We start from the raw sequence: 17,943 nt of genomic DNA, 5'->3' as shown, positions 1-17,943 counted from the left end.
CTGCTGTGTGCTAACAACAAATAGCTGCCAAAAATTCTTCGGTAAATTAGATTTAAACTTCTTAAGTCACTCCAGGCCCTGGGGAGCGGCAACATGGCCTGGGAGGCAGGACTTGGGTTCTAATCCCAGCTCTGCCGCTTTCATTCAGTAGTATTTATTGAGCGCTTACTATGTGCAGAGCACTGTACTAAGCGCTTGGAATGTACCATTTGGCAACAGATAGAGACAATCCCTGCTCATCGACGGGCTTACAGTCTAATCGCCACTTGTGTGCTCTGTGACCTTGGACAAGTCAATTAACTTCTCTGTGCCTCAGCACATCTGCAAAATGGGCATGAAGGCTGCACCCCCATGTGGGACAGGAACTGATTAACTTGATTAACTTTTATCCACCCTAGTGCTTAGTACAGTGCCTGCCACATAATAAGCACTTAGAACACATATCACCCTGGCTTCTCCCTTTGCTCTTCACCCCCCTCTCCGCCCCACAGCAATTATGACCAAATCTGTCATTTTATTTATTTGCATTAATGTCTGTCTCTCCCCCTCTAGACTGTGAGCTCGTTGTGGGCAGGGAATGTCAATAATAATAATAATAATGTTATTTATGAAGCACTTAGTATATGCGAGGTACCCTACTAAGCACTGGGGTAGATACAAGGTAATCAGGTTGGACACAGTCCCTGTCCCATGTGAGGCTCCCGGTCTCAATCCCATTTTCCAGATGAGGTAACCGAGGCCCAGAGAAGTGAGGCGCCTTGCCCCAGGTCACACAGCAGGCAAGCGGTGGAGCCGGGATTAGAACCCATGACCTTCCGACTCCCAGGCCTGCCGGAGCTCTCGCCGCTCCGCCATGCCGCTTCTCTACGACAATACAGGCGTTGTATTGCACTTTCCCAAGCGCTTCCCAGGGAAGGGAAGTGCAGAGCACACAGTAGGCGCTCAATAAATACGGACGAATGAATGAATAAAAAAAGGAAGTCCCACATAGGGGTTGTCTGACGGGAGAATCCGCCGGGTCACCTTCCTGAGGCAGGTGAGTGACTCACGGCAGTTTCGGGAAGGAGGTGGGGGCTCCAGGCAAGGCCCAGAAGAGGCAGCCCCAGCCTGGAGGGGAGGGAAGGGGACGGGAGGAGCAACTGAGGGAAAACGGCTGACAGACAACAAGATTCTGGGCCCAGGGGAAACTCCGCCACACAATCTGACTTCTCGCCAGGGACCTCAGGCCCCCGGTCACCTCGGGCCTGACTCTTGACCCCGTCTGACTAAACCCCACACGTGCACACTCACCGCCCCCCCGTACCACCACCTCAGGACTTAGAGACGGAGACCGAATCCCGTCCAGCCTCTTGCCAAGGCTGGCAGTCAGTCCGTCCCATTTGCTGAGCGCCTACGGTGTGCAGAGCACTTTACTAAGCGCTTGGGAGAGTACAACAATAAACAGACACATTCCCTGCCCACGACGAGCTCGGTGGAAAGAGCCCGGGCTTGGGAGTCAGAGGTCATGGGTTCGAATCCCCGCTCTGCCACTCGGCAGCTGTGGGACTGTGGGCAAGTCACTTCACTTCTCTGGGCCTCAGTTACCTCATCTGTAAAATGGGGATTAACTGTGAGCCTCCCGTGGGACAACCTGATGACCCTGTATCTACCCCGGCGCTTAGAACAGTGCTCTGCACATAGTAAGCGCTTAACAAATACCAACATTAACTACAGTGCAGGGATTATGAGCCCCAACTGGGACAGGGACTGGGTCCAACTCGATTTGCTTGTATCCACCCCAGTGCTTAGTACAGGGCCTGGCACATAGTAAGCGCTTAACAGATACCATTATTAGCAGCCCTTGCCCACTATCTGCCCTCTCCAACCTGCCCACTCAGTCGTATTTATTGAGCGCTTACTGTGTGCAGAACACTGTACTAGGCATTTAGGAGAGTACAATATAATAATAAAGATGTTGGTATTTGTTAAGCGCTTACTATGTGCAGAGCACTGTTCTAAGTGCCGGGGTAGATACAGGGTCATCAGGTTGTCCCACGGGAGGCTCACAATCTTAATCCCCATTTTACAGATGAGGTAACTGAGGCACAGAGAAGTGAAGTGACTTGCCCAGTCACACAGCTGACAAGTATAACAATAAAGAGGTACATTTCCTGCCCATGGCAAGCTTACAGTCTAAAGTGGGAACCCAGAGGGGCAAAGCCCTTGCCCATGGCCTCCTCTCCCTCATCTGGTATTTATTGAGCGTTTACTGTGTGCAGAGCGCTGTACTGTGCGCTTGGGAGAGCACAATATAAGTCTATAGCAGACACACATAACAATATAACAGACATCCTCAAAGCGATGCCAGGGCTGGCCTCCCTCTTCCCAGGGAACCGGCCAGCGAGGACGAGAAGCTCAGTAGATGGGGTCCCACCCCCATCTCTGCCCCCCGAAAAAACCGAGACGTCTCCGCACTGGGCTGATCCACCAGCCCCAAGCCGGCACTTTCCAGGCAGGGGGTGTCCCTACCCCGCTGAGAAGGCGGGCAGGGCAGCTGCCCCTCCGCCCACCCCCTACCCAGCAGCGGTTCAAGGTGGGCCCGGCCTGGAAGTCCCCTGTGGCCTCGTGGGGCAGAGGGGCAGGCCTGAATCCGCACTCCACTCATCGACTGACTCTCCCCAGAGCAGCCGGGCCGAGCCGGTTCCCAGGGCAGCGCGAGAGGCTGCGTCACTGCCCTCTGCCCAAGGTTCAGAGCGCCGCTCCCACAGGCAGCGGGGATACACACATACATTCACACCCTCTCGGTGCCCAAGGTAGAGAGCGCCGCTCCCACAGAGAGCAGGGGACACGGCCCTCGCCAGGGCGCGTGCGTATACACACCCACATACACACCCTGTGTCCAAAGTAGAGCTCGGCTCCCACAGGAAGCAGGGGACACAAACACACACATTCGCTCCCTCTCTCTCTCGACCAACCCCACCCAACTCCGCTTACCCAAATGGCGGACGACCCGGACCATTTCCCCGTTTACCAAAGGACCGGCGGAGGGGGAAGACAACAGGGAAGGTGGATTGAGATGATCTGTGGATTTCAGGTGTCTGGGGTCTCCATCCCCCAGCTCCAAGGATAAGTGAGAGTAAGCATTACTCGGCTCTCCTATTAATAATAATAATGATAGTATTTGTTAAGCACTTAGTATGTGCCAGGCACTGTTCTAAGCGCTGTGGTACAGTCCCCGTCCCACACGGGGCTCACGGTCTTAATCCCCATTTTACAGATGAGGAAATTGAGGCCCAGAGAAGACAAGTAACTCGCCCAAGGTCACACAGCAGGCCACCAATCCATCAGTAGTAGTTATTCTCAATGGCATTTACTGAGCGCTTACTGTGTGCAGAGCACCGTACTAAGCGCTTGAGTACAAGAGAATCGGCAGGTGTTCCCTGCCCATAATGAGCTTAGTCTAGAGGCAGCTGAGGGCTTGGGAGAGGACAAGAGTTCAAATCTTTGACCTCAAGGAGTTTTCGGTCTAGCAGGGGAGACCGATGCTAAAATACCATAACGATGGAGGACGAAGGAGAAGTGAGGAGTCTCTTCAAACTGTAGACTCCCCGCGGGCAGGGAACTTGGTTACTAACTCCATTCATTAAGTCACATTTGAGCACTTACTATGTGCAGAGCACTGTACTAAGCCCTTGGGAAAGTACAATATCACAATAGGCACATTCCCTGCCCACAGTGAACTGACAGCCTGCCCCATGTGGGACAGGGACTGTGTCCAACCCGATTTGCTTGTATCTACCTCAGTGCTTAGTACAGTGCTTGGCACAGAGTAAGTGCTGAATAAATACAATTATTGGGAGAAGCAGCATGACTCAGTGGAAAGAGCCCAGGCTCGGGAGTCAGAGGTCGTGGGTTCTAATCCCGGCTCCGCCTCTTGACTGCTGTGTGACCTTGGGCAAATCGCTTCACTTCTCTGTGCCTCAGTTCCCTCATCTGGAAAACGGGGATGAAGACTGTGAGCCCTACTTGGGACAACCTGATTACCTTGCATCTACCCCAGCGCTCAGAACAGTGCTTGGCACAGAGTAAGCGCTTAACAGATACCAACATTAAAATTCATTCAAGTACCCTAATTATTACTATTCCAAGCGCTTCGTTCAGCACTCTGCACACAAGTGCTCAATAAATCTCATCAAAGAGGCTGATCCTGCACAGTCACCTGGATCGCAGGGCCCAGCCTTGTCTGGGAAACTAGGCGAGAGTTCTCAGCTGAGCCCCAGAGCCGCTGCCCTCCCCGGGGCTGAGTGCGAGGCGCGGGGTGGGGGGAAAGAGGGAGGGGGAGGGGGCCGCCCTCTCGGTCGGTGAAGTCATGGGAAAGCAGCCCTGGCACGGACACCTGGGGAAACCCGTTTCCCGGCTGCTTCCCACGCCCGCCCGCCTGGGAACGGGGGAAGCCCCGCCCCGGCAGCCCCACTCCCTCCGGAGGCTGTCATGGCACGGAGAGGGGTAGAAGGTAAAAGGGGTGGGGGGAACCACCACCACCACAGGACACCACACAGCTGTAGACCACCCTAGTCCTAAGACCCCACCATAGCCGCTCCACCCCACCCCCCAGGCCCCTCCATTCATTCAGTCGTATCGACTGAACGCTTACTGTGTGCTAAGCACTGTACTAAACTCTTGGGAGAAGACAATACATCGTCTCCCCTCGGCCCACTGGTCCTCTAGACTGTAAACTCATTGTGGGCAGGGAATATTTCTGTTTACTGTTGTCCTGTCCTCTCCCAAGCACCTAGTACAGTGCCATGCACCCAGTAAACGCTCGATAAATACTACTGAAGGAGAGACTGGCCAGCCGTGAGAGTTGCCGGCCACCGCGTCCTCCCCTCGAAAATGACCCAGGCGGACAGCTGCTTCAAGACGCGGGGGCTTTATTCAGAGCGTGGCAGAACCCACCACCTTTCCTCTCTACTTCTTCCAGCTCCTCTTCTCCTCACAGCTCTGGGGATCCCCCCCCCCCGCCTCTCAGCTCCCCCCACCCCCACCCCGGCCCGCACCAGCCCCCCACCCCTGCTCCCTGCCCAGCCAGTTTGGGCAGTGTGTAACAAACCGGGACAGAGAGCACTCCTCTCACTCCTGCCCTGGGCTCTTCCCTCTCCGGCCTCAGGCGGGGTTGGGCTGGGGCGCGGGGAAAAGGACCTCATAATGTCATCACTGACCTCTGCTCCTCCCTCCGACTCCTCTTTCCTTGGCTCTGGCCTGCGTCCTGCCCTCCTGGCCCACCGCTCCAGAGTCCCCTCAGGCCTCTCTGTCCCCTGCTTTCTCAGGCCCGGCCATCAGCTCGGGCTGTCCCTCCCCTGTCCCTCCACAGGGCCCGGGATCTGGGTGGCACTGAGGTATGTGTCGGAGAGTTTTAGGTGATGGGGGTTGGGAGGTGGGGAGTCCCCTCTCCCAATCCAGTAGGGATTCTTCCTCCTTTAGGGACACCCAGTGGGTCCCTAGGCTGGGATGCTCTGAACCGACTCCCAGAATGAGCTGGAGCGGCAGGCAGCCATTTTCCCAGTGAAGGACACGTTCCCTTCAAGGGGTCCCGGAATCCGGCTCCGGCTCCTTCTCCTCCCACGTGCCGCGGCTCCCAAAGGGAAATTCAGGGGTCGCCAGGAGGAGGACACCGGTCGAGGAGGGAGGTGGCTCACCCTGGCACTGCCAGCCGTTCCAGCCGCCCACCCCGCTCCTCTCCCCTCAGTCCGGCCTTCCGCTGCCCTCCACCCCCTGCTGCTTCCTGACCCGCCAGGGTCGGGGGGCAGGGGAGGCTCAGACGAAGCAGAAGAACTTCTTCCACCGGCAGCGGGAGAGGGTGCGGACGCCTTTAGCGTTGAGCTTCTTCTCCAGCCGGGCTTTATGTTCGATGGCGCTGAGGATGGCCGCGTCAAACACCTCTTTGAGGTTCTTCTGGGTCAGGGCCGAGCACTCCAGGTAGCCCTGGGCCCGGATCTTCTCGGCCAGTCCCTGGGCCTGGGGCGGGGGCACGGGGCCCTCCCGGCCCCCCTGGTCCAGGCGGATCAGCACGTTGACGTCATCCCGCAGGTCGGCCTGGGTGCCCACCAGCAGCACGGGCGCCTGCGGGTTGTGGGTGCGGATCTCGGGTAGCCACTTCTCGGCAATGTTCTGGAAGGAGCCGGGCTGGACCACGCTGAAGCAAGCCAGGAAGACATCCGTGTCGGGGTAGCACAGCGAGCGCAGGCGGTCAAACTCCTCCTAATAATAATAACGATGGTACTCGTTAGGCACTTGCTATGTGCCAGGCACCGCTCTATACAAGGGGTGGATACAAGCAAATCGGGTTGGACACAGCCCCTGTCCCACGTGGGGCTCATGCTCTAATCCCCCATTTTACAGATGAGGGAACTGAGGCAAACAGAGATAAAGTGACTCGCCCAAGGTGACACAGCAGTCCAGTGGCAGAGCTGGGATCAGAACCCAGTCCTTCAGTCTTCCGGGCCCATGCCCTATCCACTAAGTCACGCTGCTTCCCTGGGGCTGGGCGAGAGGGCGAGTGTCCGGCTGACGTCCGGAGGGGGTTCACCAGTGCAGGCGAGGCCAGAGAGAGCAGGGATGGTGGGCACGGGGACCCCTCAGAAGCCCCACCGGGGCCGGAGATGGGAGGCGATGGGGGAAACGCTCCCGCTCCTCTTCCCCCAAGCAAGACCCCTCTCACCTGTCCAGCCGTGTCCCAGAGTTCAATCCGCATAGGGGCTCCGTCCACCATGACCTGCACTGTAAAGGGAAGACATGGGGGGGGGGGGGGGCGGGGTCCAGTTAGGGGTCTGCCCGAGCTACTCCTCCTTCCAAATACACATACCCAGCCCCCAAGTCCTGCCTCTCCGAGCCTGGGGTCCTCTTCTTCTAACTTGGGCTCTCCCTATGCCCCTGATGTGGAAAGATGCCACCCCCCACCACCACAATATGCAACCAGTCTTTCCCAGTACCCATCCACCTGGTCCCCCTCCCTCTGCCCAGGCCCCTTGAGCCTGTCCTGGTCTCTTTCCTTCTATCCTGGACCTCATTTCTTTGTCGGATCCACCTTCTCCTTTTCCCTTTTCTCCTATCCCAGGCTCCCTCTCCCCTTCTCCCCTTCTCCTTTTCCAGGTTCACTTTCCCCTTTCCCCTGCCTCTGTCCCAAACTCCCTCTCCCCTTTTCTCCTTCCCCCTAGCCCCAGGCTCCTTCTCCCCTTTCCCCTGCCCCTTTCCTAGTCTCCTTCTCCCCTTTCCCAGGCTCCCTCTCCCCTTTTCCCTGCCTCTGTCCCAAGCCCCCTCTCCCCTTTTCCCCTTTCCCCTAGCCCCAGGCTCCTTTTCCCCTTTCCCCTGCCCCTTTCCCAGTCTCCCTCTCCCCTGCTCCCTGCCTCTGTCCCAAGCCCCCTCTCCCCTTTTCCCCTTTCCCCAGGCTCCTTTTCCCCTTTCCCCTGCCCCTCTCCCAGTCTCCTCCCTCTCCCCTTCTCCCTGCCTCTGTCCCAAGCTCCCTCTCCCCTTTTCCCCTTTCCCCTAACCCCGGGCTCCTTCTCCCCTTTCCCTGCCCCTTTCCCGGGCTCCCTCCCCCCCTTTCTCCCCCTCTGATCCCAGGCTCCCTTTCCCCTTCTCCCCTTCCTCCACCTCCGCCCCAGGTTCCCTCTCCCCTTTCCCCACCTCCGTCCCAGGCTTCCTCTCCCCTTCCCCCCTTTCCCCACCTCTGTCCCAGCCTTCTTTCCCCCTTCTCCCCTCTCTCGCCCTCCGTCCCGGGCTCCCTCTCTCCTTTCTCCACTTCAGTCCGGGGCTCCCTCTCCCCTTTCCCCACCTCTGTCCCAGGCTTCCCAGGCCCTCCTCCCCTTGTGCCCTGCCCCTTCTCTGCCCTTCTCCCCCCGGTGTCCCCCCCCCCCCCCGGGCGGGTACCGGCGAAGGTGTCGAGGGCCGTGGGTCGGTAGCAGGCGGGGTAGCCATTGCAGGTGTAGCTGACGATGAGGCTGCTCTTGCCCACCGCGCCGTCGCCCACCAGGACGCATTTGATGCCCAGCTCGGCGGTGGCGCTGCTCCTCCGGGGTCCCCGGGTCACCCGGGCCACCTGGGCCACCTGGGCCAGCTCGGCCAGCTCCCGCGGGGGCATGACCGGCTCCGGGGCCCGCAGGGGACCGGGCCCAAGGGACCGGGGCGAGGGAGAGCGGAGCGCCCGCGGAGCCGCCGAGCGCTTACCTGTCCTCATTTGCATGGCCCCGCCCCCTTCGTTTGCATGGCCCCGCCTCCCCCACCCCCGGGGCAAAGAGACACTCGGGGCAGAGACAAAGGGACGGGGAGGCAGAGACAACGAGACCGAGACGGCGAGGCAGAGAGAGAGCCAGGCGGCCGGGGAGCCAGAGACAAAGGGACAGAGACAAAGGGACAGAGACAAAGGGACGGAGAGGCAGGGACGGAGAAGCAGAGGGACAGAGACAAAGGGACAGAGAGGCAGAGACGAAGGGGCAGAGACAGAGAAGCGGGACAGAGACAGGGGGACAGAGAGGCAGAGACAGAGAAGCAGGGACAGAGGGACAGAGACAAAGGGACAGAGTGGCAGAGACGAAGAGGCAGAGAGGCAGAGACAGAGAGGCAGGGACAAGGAGGCAGAGATAAGGAGGCAGAGAGGCAGAGGCAGAGAGGCCGAGCCAGAGAGACAGCGAGAAAGGGGGGGCATGGAGAGAGAGACAGCGAGAAAGAGACAGAGAGACACAGAGAGAGACAGGGACAGACAGAGACAGAGACAGAGAGACATACGGAGAGAGACAGAGAGATAGAGACAGGGACAGTGGGAGAGACGGCGAGAGAGACACAGAGATAGGCCTGCCACCAGGCAAGGGTGATCAGTGAAACCAGGGGAAAGACACAAATCCCTCCCCAATCCCTCCTGCTGCTATTTAAAGGTGGACTCGGGCAGCCCGAGATCCTCTTCTAGACGGCCCCGGCTCTGCTCGGCCGCCCTGATCTAATCCCCAGGGGGTGCGTTCACCAGAGACAGGGCAATAAATAAGTAAATAAATACATCTTCCCACCCCTGGTCAGACCGGATGACATCATCGTCAAAGGCCTGCAAGTGTCAACCCAGTGCCACCAGATTCCCTCTAGATTGGAAGCTCCTCGTGGGCAACACCTCAATTTATTCTGTTAAACAGGACCATTCCAAGCGCTTAGTCCGGTGCTAGGCCCACGGTAAGCGCTCAGTAAAACACAGCTTGGCTTAGTGGAAAGAACACGGGCTTGGAAGTCGGAGGTCGCGGGTTCTAATGCCGGCTCTGCCACTTACCAGCTGTGTGACTCTGGGCATGTCACTTCACTTCTCTGGTCCTCAGTTACCTCATCTGTAAAATGGGGATTAAGACTGTGAGCCTCATGTGGGACAACCCGATGACCTTGTATCTGCCCCAGGGCTTAGAACAATGCTTGGCACAGAGTATTCTTTGTGCCTCAGTTACCTCATCTGTAAAATGGGGATTAAGACTGTGAGCCCCGTGTGGGACAACCTGATGACCTTGTATCTACCCCAGGGCTTAGAACAGTGCTTCGCACAGAGTAAGCGCTTAACAAACACCATCATCATCATTACTATTATTATTAATAATATGGTCAATTGATTTTTTAAATGGTTTTTGTTAAGCATTTACTACCCGTCAGGCACTGTACCAAGCACTGGGGTAGATACACGCAGATCAGGTGGAATACAGTCCCTGATCCACATGCTCTATCCATTAGGCCACGCTGCTTCTCTGGGTTGGTAGAAAGCCTCAAAGCTTCCAGGAACCGATGTTCTTCCTCCCCCTCAGACTGTGAAGCCCTAATGAGTGACCTCTGCTTTTCTCTGCCTCAGTTGCCTCCTCTGTAAAATGGGGATCGAGACTGTGAGCACTTAGTACAGTGCTCTGCACACAGTAAGCGCTCAATAAATACGATTGAATGAATGAGGCCCCTGTGAGACCAGAATTTAAGTACAACAGTTATTTATTATGATGGGACCTGATTATCTAGTATACTCCAGTGCTTAGACAAATGCCAATTATTATTATTATTTTACCTTGGGCCTTCTGAGGGAGAAACTGAGAGACAGGAAGGAATCTGAGAGATGGGAATGAGTCTGTTGTACTGTTCTCGCCCAAGCGATTAGTGATTAGTACAGAGATCTGTACACAGTAGGCGTTCAATCAATAAGATTGATTGATTGGGAGGCCCAGCAAGGCTCAGGCAGAAGGGTGGGGAGAAAGGATTAGCCATTCAGAAACCATTGGCGGGTCGTTAAGGAAGATTCGAGGCTCCAGGCTGTTTCATCCGGGCTAATGATCCCCAGAGACAATTTTGGGAGAGGCCTAAAGTACTTTTCATCCCTTCTCTTTTGAGCATCCCTTTCCAAGCCTTTGGGGGTAGATAATGATGACAATAATAATGATAATGTTAGTTATTTGCCTACTATGCGCTAAGCACTGAGGTATACACAAGATAATCAGGTCCCACATGGGGCTCACATTCCAAGAGGGGCCAAAGAAGCACTGATAAGTTTTTTGGTGTTCTTTAAATGACATTAATTAATTATGGTATTGTAATATACTAAGTGCTGGGGTGGATACAAGTAAATCAGGTTGACATGGTCCCTGTCCCTCAATAGTAATGATGGTATTTGTTAAGCGTTTACTATGTGCCAAGCACTGTTCTAAGCCCTGGGGTAGATATGAGGTAATCAGATTGTCCCATGTGGGGCTCACAGTCTTAATCCCCATTTTACAGATGAGGGAACTGAGGCCCGGTGAAGTGACTTGCCCAAGGTCACACAGCAGACTAGTGGCGGAGCTGGAATCAGAACCCATGACCTTCTGACTCCCAGGCCCAGGCTCTATCCACTCCACCATGCTGCTTCTCACATAAGTGCTTACTACGTGTCAAGGACTGTTCTAAGCACTGGGGTAGACACCAGTTGATCAGGTTGGACCTAGTCCCCGACCCAAACGGGGCTCCCAGTCAGAGCAGGAGAGGGTGGGATTTATTCCCTATTTTACAGTTGAGATAACTGAGGCACAGAGAAGTTTAGTGACTTAAACAAGGTCACACAGCAAGCAATGGGAAGAACAGTTTAGGACCCAGGTCTTCTTAATCCCAGGGCCCTGCTCTTTCCACTGGACCACAGTGATTAAGGTGGTGAGCACCCAGACTGTAAGGTCCTTGTGGGCAGGGAATTTGTGATGCTGTAATCTGCCACATGCTTAGTATTCATTCATTCAATAGTATTTATTGAGCGCTTACTATGTGCAGAGCACTGTACTAAGCGCTTGGGATGAACAAGTCGGCAACAGATAGAGACAGTCCCTGCCGTTTGACGGGCTTACAGTCTAATCGGGGGAGACGGACAGACAAGAACAATGGCACTAAACAGCGTCAAGGGGAAGAACACTCTGCACCCAGTAAGCGCTCCACAAATACTATTGAAGGAATATGATTGACTGAGAGGGCAGATAGGAGTAATGAAGCCTTTACGCAAGGGAGCCCGGCTTCTAATTCACATTGAGCTTTGTGAATCCTATCCATTCAAACCTATTTGTTGAGCACTTACTGTGTGCAAAGCATTGTACTAAGTGCTGGGGAGAGGACAGTACAACAGACCACAACGAGCTCACAGTCTAGAGAGGGAGATAGACACTAATATACATAAATGAATTACAGATATACATATATGTGCCGTGGGGCTGGGAGGGAGGATGAATGACTGTGAGCCCGTTGTGGGGTAGGAATTGTCTCTACCTGTTGCCGAATTATCCTTTCCAAGCGTTTAGTACAGTGGTCTGTGCACAGTAAGCACTCCACAAATACGATTGAATGAACGAATGAGGGGAGCGAGTCAGGGAGATACAGAAGGGAGTGGGAGGAGAGGAAGGCTTAGTCACGGAAGGCGGCTATTTGTCATTTGCACTTTGGTTCCATGTCTTTATTACTTTTTAATCTAGTAGCCTCTTGGCCGGACATGGTTTGCCCTGGCTCCACCCCCTTCGCTTCCTCTGCTCTACCCCACGTCCCCACAGCACTTGTGTGTATCAATGTAGGTATTTTTAATTCCATTTCTTTTATTAATAATATGTATACATCTCATTCTATTCTATGCTGCCCCCTTCGAGACTGTGGGCCCGTTGTGGGCAGGGATTGTCTCGATTTGTTGCTGAATTGGACTTTCCCAGCGCTTAGTACAGTGCTCAATAAATACAATTGAATGAATGAATAAGCTCTTTGAGGCCGGGGATGATGTCATACTTTCTTTTGCAACTTCCCTCTGCTCCATATGTATCCCAGATGATGACCGTACTGTTTTGACTTGATGGAGGCTTTCCCTGGGGGTAGGGAGGGCTGACTCATATCTCCCCGGGTCACTGAGAGAGAAACTGAGGGGACTGGATGAGGTGAGTGGCTCTACCACTTGTCTGCCGTGTGACCTTGGCCAAGTCACTTCCCACGTCACCTGTAAAACGGGCATGCCAATAATAATAATTATGGTGTTTATAAAGCGCTTACTATGTGCAGAGCACTGTTCTAAGTGCCGGGGTAAAATGGTATTTGTTAAGCGCTTACTATATGCAAAGCACTGTTCTAAGCGCTGGGGGGTACAAGGTGATCAGGTTGTCCCCCATGGGGCTCACAGTTTTAATCCCCATTTTACAGATGGGGTATCTGAGGCACAGAGAAGTTGTGACTTGCCCAAAGTCACACAGCTGGCAAGCGGCAGAGCCGGGATTAGAACCCACAACCTGTGACTCCCAAACCCGGGGTCTTTCCATTGGGCCATGCTGCATCCCTAGGGGTAGACACTGGGTGATCAGACTGTGTTAAGCGCTCAGTATGGGCCAGGCACGGTATGGCTTAGTGGAAAGAACCCGGGCTTGGGAGTCAGAGGTCATGGGTCTGAATCCCTGCTCTGCCACTTGTCAGCTGTGTGACTGTGGGCAAGTCACTTCACTTCTCTGTGCCTCAGTGACCTCATCTGTAAAATGGGGATTAAGACTGTGAGCCTCACGTGGGACAACCTGATTACCCTATATCTATCCCAGCGCTTAGAACAGTGCTCTGCACATAGTAAGTACTTAACAAATACCAACATTATTAAATAATAAAGAATTAAATATTATTAAATAATAATAATGTTGGTATTTGTTAAGCGCTTACTATGTGCCGAGCGCACTGTTCTAATCACTGAGGCGGATGCCACCACATCGGGATTAAGGCCTTAAACCCCACATGGGACACGGCCTGTGTCCAACACGATTATCTTGTATCTACCCCAGCGCTTAGTACAGTGCGTGGCTCAGTGGAAAGAGCCCAGGCTTGGGAGTCAGAGGTCGTGGGTTCTAATTCTGGCTCCGCTGCTTGCCAGCTGTGTGATTTTGGGCAAGTTACTTCACTGCGCCCCAGTGACCTCATCTGAAAAATGGGGATTAAAACTGTGAGCCCCACAGGGGACAACCTGATCACCTCGTATCCCCCCCCCAGTGTTTAGAACAGTGCTTGGCACATAGTAAGTGCTTAAATACCATCACTGTTTTACAGTAAGCACTTAAATACAAAAAAATTAAAAGTGAGTCCCTCCATTGGGTTGTGAAGTCCTTGAGGGCAGAGATTACCCTGCTAAGCAACCCTACTGTATTGTCCCCTCCCAAGTGCTTAGCACAGTGCTCTGCATAGAGTCAACGCTCAATAAATGCTATTGATTAATTGTCTGGGGCTCACTGCCAACCAGGAAGTCAGTCACTTGCCTTCTACCTCACCTCACTACTCTCCTACTCCAACCCAGCCCGCACACCTCACTCCACTAATGCCAACCTTCTCACTGTACTTCGGTCTCCTCTATCAGGCCGCCGATTTCTCACCCTCATCCTGCCTCTGGCCTGGAAAGCCCTCCCCTCCTCAAATCTGACAATGACTCTCCCTTCCACTTCAAAGCCTTACTGAAGGCCCACCTCCTCCAAGAAGCCCTCCCTGACTACGGCCTCTTTCCCTCTTCTCCCACTCCTTTCTGCGTCACCTTGACTTGCTCCCTTTATTCCTGCCCCCTCCTCGCAGCCCCACAGCACAACATGCATATCTGTCCTTTATTTACTTATATTCATGTCAGTCTCCCCCTCTCGACTTTAAGCTCGCTGTGGCCAGGCAAAGTGCAGCATGGCACAGTAGATAAAGCATGGGGGTTCCAAGCCCAGCTCTTCCAATTGTCTGCCGTGTGTCCTTAGGCAAGTCACTTCACTTCTCTGAGCCTTAGTTCCCTCATCCGTAAAATGGGGTTTGAGACCGTGAACCCCTTGTGGGCTCAAACAAAAACGCCTCACTCTTGGCTTCAAAGCTGTCCATCACCTTGCCCCTTTTTACCTCACCTCTCTTCTCTCCTTCTCCAGCCCAGCCCATACACTCCGCTCTTCTGGTGCTTCTAACCTCCTCCCTGGGCCTCATTCTTGCCTGTCCCGCGACATCCTACCTCCGGCCTGGAATACCCTCCCTCCTCAAATCCGCTCATCACACTTCTCCCCTTCAAAGCCCTACTGAAGACTCACCTCCTCCAAGAAGCCTTCCCAGCCCCCTTTTTCCTCAGCTCCCCCTCTTCTCCATGTCGCCCCGACGACTCACTTCCTTTGGTTCTTCCTTCCCACCACATAGCGCTTGTGTACATGTGTATATCCCTATAATTCTATTTATTTATATTGATGCCTGTTTCCTTGTTTTGATGTCTATATATCTATAATTCTATTTATTTATATTGATACCTGTTTACTTGTTTTGAGGTCTGTCTTCCACTTCCAGACTGTAAGCCAAGAGTGGGCAGGGAGTGTCTCTTTATTGCTGAATTGTACTTTCCAAGCACCTAGTACAGCATCCTGTACATAGTAAGCACTCAAATACTATTGAAAGAATGAATGACAGGAACTGTATCCATCCTGATTTGCATATATCCCCCCAGTGCCTGGCACACAGTAAGGTCTTAAACATCACAATTATTATGTGTCTGTTATATATTTTCCCTAGTGCTTAGTACAGTGTTCTGCACACAGTAAGCACTCAATAAATACAATTGACTGACAGGGAAAGGCTGGCCACTGGGAGTCCAGACTAGTCCTGAGATGACCAAGTATTTTGTCTCTGAGTGCTTATCAGGAGGGATCCGGCTGAAGACAGGAAAAGCAGGGAGCTGGGGTGGGGCTAGCAGGAGCAGAAGGGAGGGAAGGATATGATAGGGTTCCCTATTTTGCAGATAAGGGAGGGAACTGAGGCACAGGGAAGTGGAGTGATTTGCCCAAGTCACACAGCAGACAAGCAGCAGAGCCAAGATTAGAATCCAGGATCTCTGCCTCCCAGGTTTGTGCTTTTTCCTCTAGGCCATGTTTCCCTAATAAATAATAACAATAATAATAGTATCCATTAAGTCCTCACTATGTGTCAAGCACTGCTCTAAACGCTGTTGTTGAGGGGGGCCTCCATCCCTTCTTCCCATTGGTCTTCTTGCCACCCAGTGAGGTGACCAGGAGGGCACGGTTCTGCAGGAGGGAGGAGAAGTTCTTGTCTCAACAGGCCTCCAGGAACAGCCTCTGCTCCCCCTACACTGCCCACAGAGGAAGAGTTACTTTGCAGGAGCGTGAGAAAAGCGTTAGCTGGATTAGCGGGAGGCAGGACTCAGACCTGATTTTTTTTTTTTTTTAAATGGTATTCGTTAAGCATTTACTCTGTGCCGGGCACTGTATTAAGTTCTGGAGTGAATACAAGCAAATCGGGTTGGACACAGCCCCTGTGCTGTGTAGGACTCACAATCTCCATTCCCATTTTACAGATGAGGGAACTGAGGCACAGAGAAGTGAAGTGACTTGCCCAAGGCCACACAGCAGACAAGTGACCGAGCTGGGATTATCTGTTGCCGAATTGTACACTCCAAGCGCTTAGGACAGTGCTCTGCACACAGTAAGTGCTCAAATACGGTCAAATGAATGAACCCATGACCTTCTGACTTCCAGGCCCGGGATCTACCTACTATGCCATGCTTCTCTTTTCCATCTCTGGACTCTCCCCCACCATTCCGTCTGGTGCCCGTTCCCTAGGGGCAGCTGGGAGCCCACTGGGAGACCAGTACTGGCCTCAAACTGGGCCCGGTCTCTTGCCCTTCCCATTTCTCACTGGACCTCGACCTTGGCTACCTCGCCGCCGACCTCTCGCCCACGTCCTGCCTCTATCCTGGTACGTCCTCCCTCCCCATATCCGACAACGACTCTCCCCTCATTTCAAAGCCTTATTGAAGGCCCATCTCCTCCAAGAGGCCTTCCCCGTCTAAGCCCTCCCGTCCTCTTCTCCCGCTCCCTTCTTGCTCCCTTAATTCACCCCCTCACCAGCCCCACAGCACTATGTCCTTATCCACAATTTATTTATTTCTCATAATAACAATGTTGGTATTTGTTAAGCGCCTACTATGTGCAGAACACTGTTCTAAGCGCTGGGGTAGAGACAGGGTGATCAGGATGTCCCCCGTGAGGCTCACGGTCTTCAACCCCATTTTACAGATGAGGTCACTGAGGCCCAGATTCTCCCCCTCTAGACTGTAAGCTCGTTGTGGGCAGAGAACGTGTGTTTATTGTTGTGGTGTCCTCTTCCGAGCGTTTAGTACAGTGCTCAGCGCTCGAGAAATACGATTGTCTGACTGGGTCCGGGCCTGTAGCGCTGCCTGGTGGAATCAACTGGCATCGCAGGTCCCAATCCGATTTCCTCCAGTTCGGAGTCTTTCCCTTTTCCCGGGAAAATCCCAGTCATCCTTCCCTCCAAATGCCTATTCCCCTGGCACAGCTGCAGCTGGGGCAAGTGGGCAACTAAAGAACAACACTCCCGCTATAAGCAGCCCTGCCCCGCACCCAATCCCCACCTCCTCCTTACATACAGATGTGTGCATAGGTTTATTTTTGTACTGCAAGCGCTTAGTACAGCGTTCTGCACACAGTAAGCGCTCGATAGATACGATTCAATGACTGAATAACCGGCATCTTCACTGCCACTCGTTCATTCAATCGTATAACTCCAGTTATTTATATTAATGATGTGTATATATCTATGATTCTATCTATTTCTAATGATGCTTTTGTTTTGATGCCTGTCTCCCCCCATCTCTAGAGTGTGAGCCTGTTGTAGGCATGGATTTTCTCTATTTGTTGCTGAAATGTACTTTGCAGGTGTTTAGTACAGTGTTCCACACACAGTATGCGCTCAATAAATATGAATGAGTGAATTTTGTCTGCCGTGTGATCTGGGCAAGTCATTTCACTTCTTGGGATCTCAGTGACCTCCTCTGTCAAATGGGGATTGAGACTGTGAGCCCCACGTGGGACAGGGACCGTGTCCAACCTGATTTGCTTGTATCCACCCCAGCGCTTGGCACACACTAAGCGCTTAAGTACCACAGTTATTATTACTAAGCACTTGGGAGAGTACGATACAACAAAAAACAGATATTCCCTGCCCACAACAAGCTTGCAGTCTCTCAACTTTGGTCAGCCCGAGTAACAGCAACAATGATAATAATAATAATGATATTTGTTACAACTACTATGCGTCAAGCACCGCTCCAAGCACTGGGGTGGATACAGTACAATCAGGTCAGTCATTAATCTTTTTTTTTTTATGGTATTTGTTAAGCGCTTACTATGTGTCAAGCACCGTTCTAACCTTTAAGTAGAAACAAGTTAATCAGGCCAAACACAATCTCTGTCCCAGATGGGGCTCACAGACTAAGCAGGAGGGAAAGCAGGTCTTGAATCCCCATTTTGCAGTTAATGAAATTGAGGCCCAGAGAAGTTAAATGACTTACCCAAAGTCACACAGGATACAAGTGGCTGTGAACCCCATATCCATTAATCATATGAGACATGGATTGGGTCCAACCTGATTAGTTTGTATCTACCTCAGCGCTTAGTA

General features: G+C 53.2%; 1 protein-coding gene across 1 annotated transcript; it reads right to left on the bottom strand.

Moving 5' to 3' along the window:
* Positions 1-5,047: 5,047 nt before the first annotated feature.
* RHOV (ras homolog family member V) lies at positions 5,048-8,116 on the bottom strand. Its single transcript, XM_001512664.2, has 3 exons — positions 7,906-8,116; positions 6,698-6,756; positions 5,048-6,237 (listed from the first exon to the last, which is right to left on the bottom strand). The coding sequence occupies exons 1-3, from the start codon at positions 8,114-8,116 to the stop codon at positions 5,794-5,796; spliced, it is 714 nt and encodes a 237-aa protein (XP_001512714.1). The 3' UTR covers positions 5,048-5,793.
* Positions 8,117-17,943: the final 9,827 nt, after the last annotated feature.

This window comes from Ornithorhynchus anatinus, chromosome 13 (genome assembly GCF_004115215.2).
Source record: "Ornithorhynchus anatinus isolate Pmale09 chromosome 13, mOrnAna1.pri.v4, whole genome shotgun sequence".
Taxonomy (NCBI): Eukaryota; Metazoa; Chordata; class Mammalia; order Monotremata; family Ornithorhynchidae; genus Ornithorhynchus; species Ornithorhynchus anatinus.
This window is presented reverse-complemented; position numbering and strand designations above follow the sequence as displayed.

What these genes read in the sequence shown, in the direction of transcription:
- RHOV (XM_001512664.2), bottom strand. Translation starts at nt 8,116, where the DNA reads ATGCCCCCGCGGGAGCTGGCCGAGCTGGCCCAGGTGGCCCAGGTGGCC. An exon ending in GGCCCTCGACACCTTCGCCG is followed by an intron (nt 6,757 to 7,905) that starts GTACCCGCCCGG and finishes TTCCCTTTACAG; the next exon opens with TGCAGGTCATGGTGGACGGA. An exon ending in TCTGGGACACGGCTGGACAG is followed by an intron (nt 6,238 to 6,697) that starts GTGAGAGGGGTC and finishes TATTATTATTAG; the next exon opens with GAGGAGTTTGACCGCCTGCG.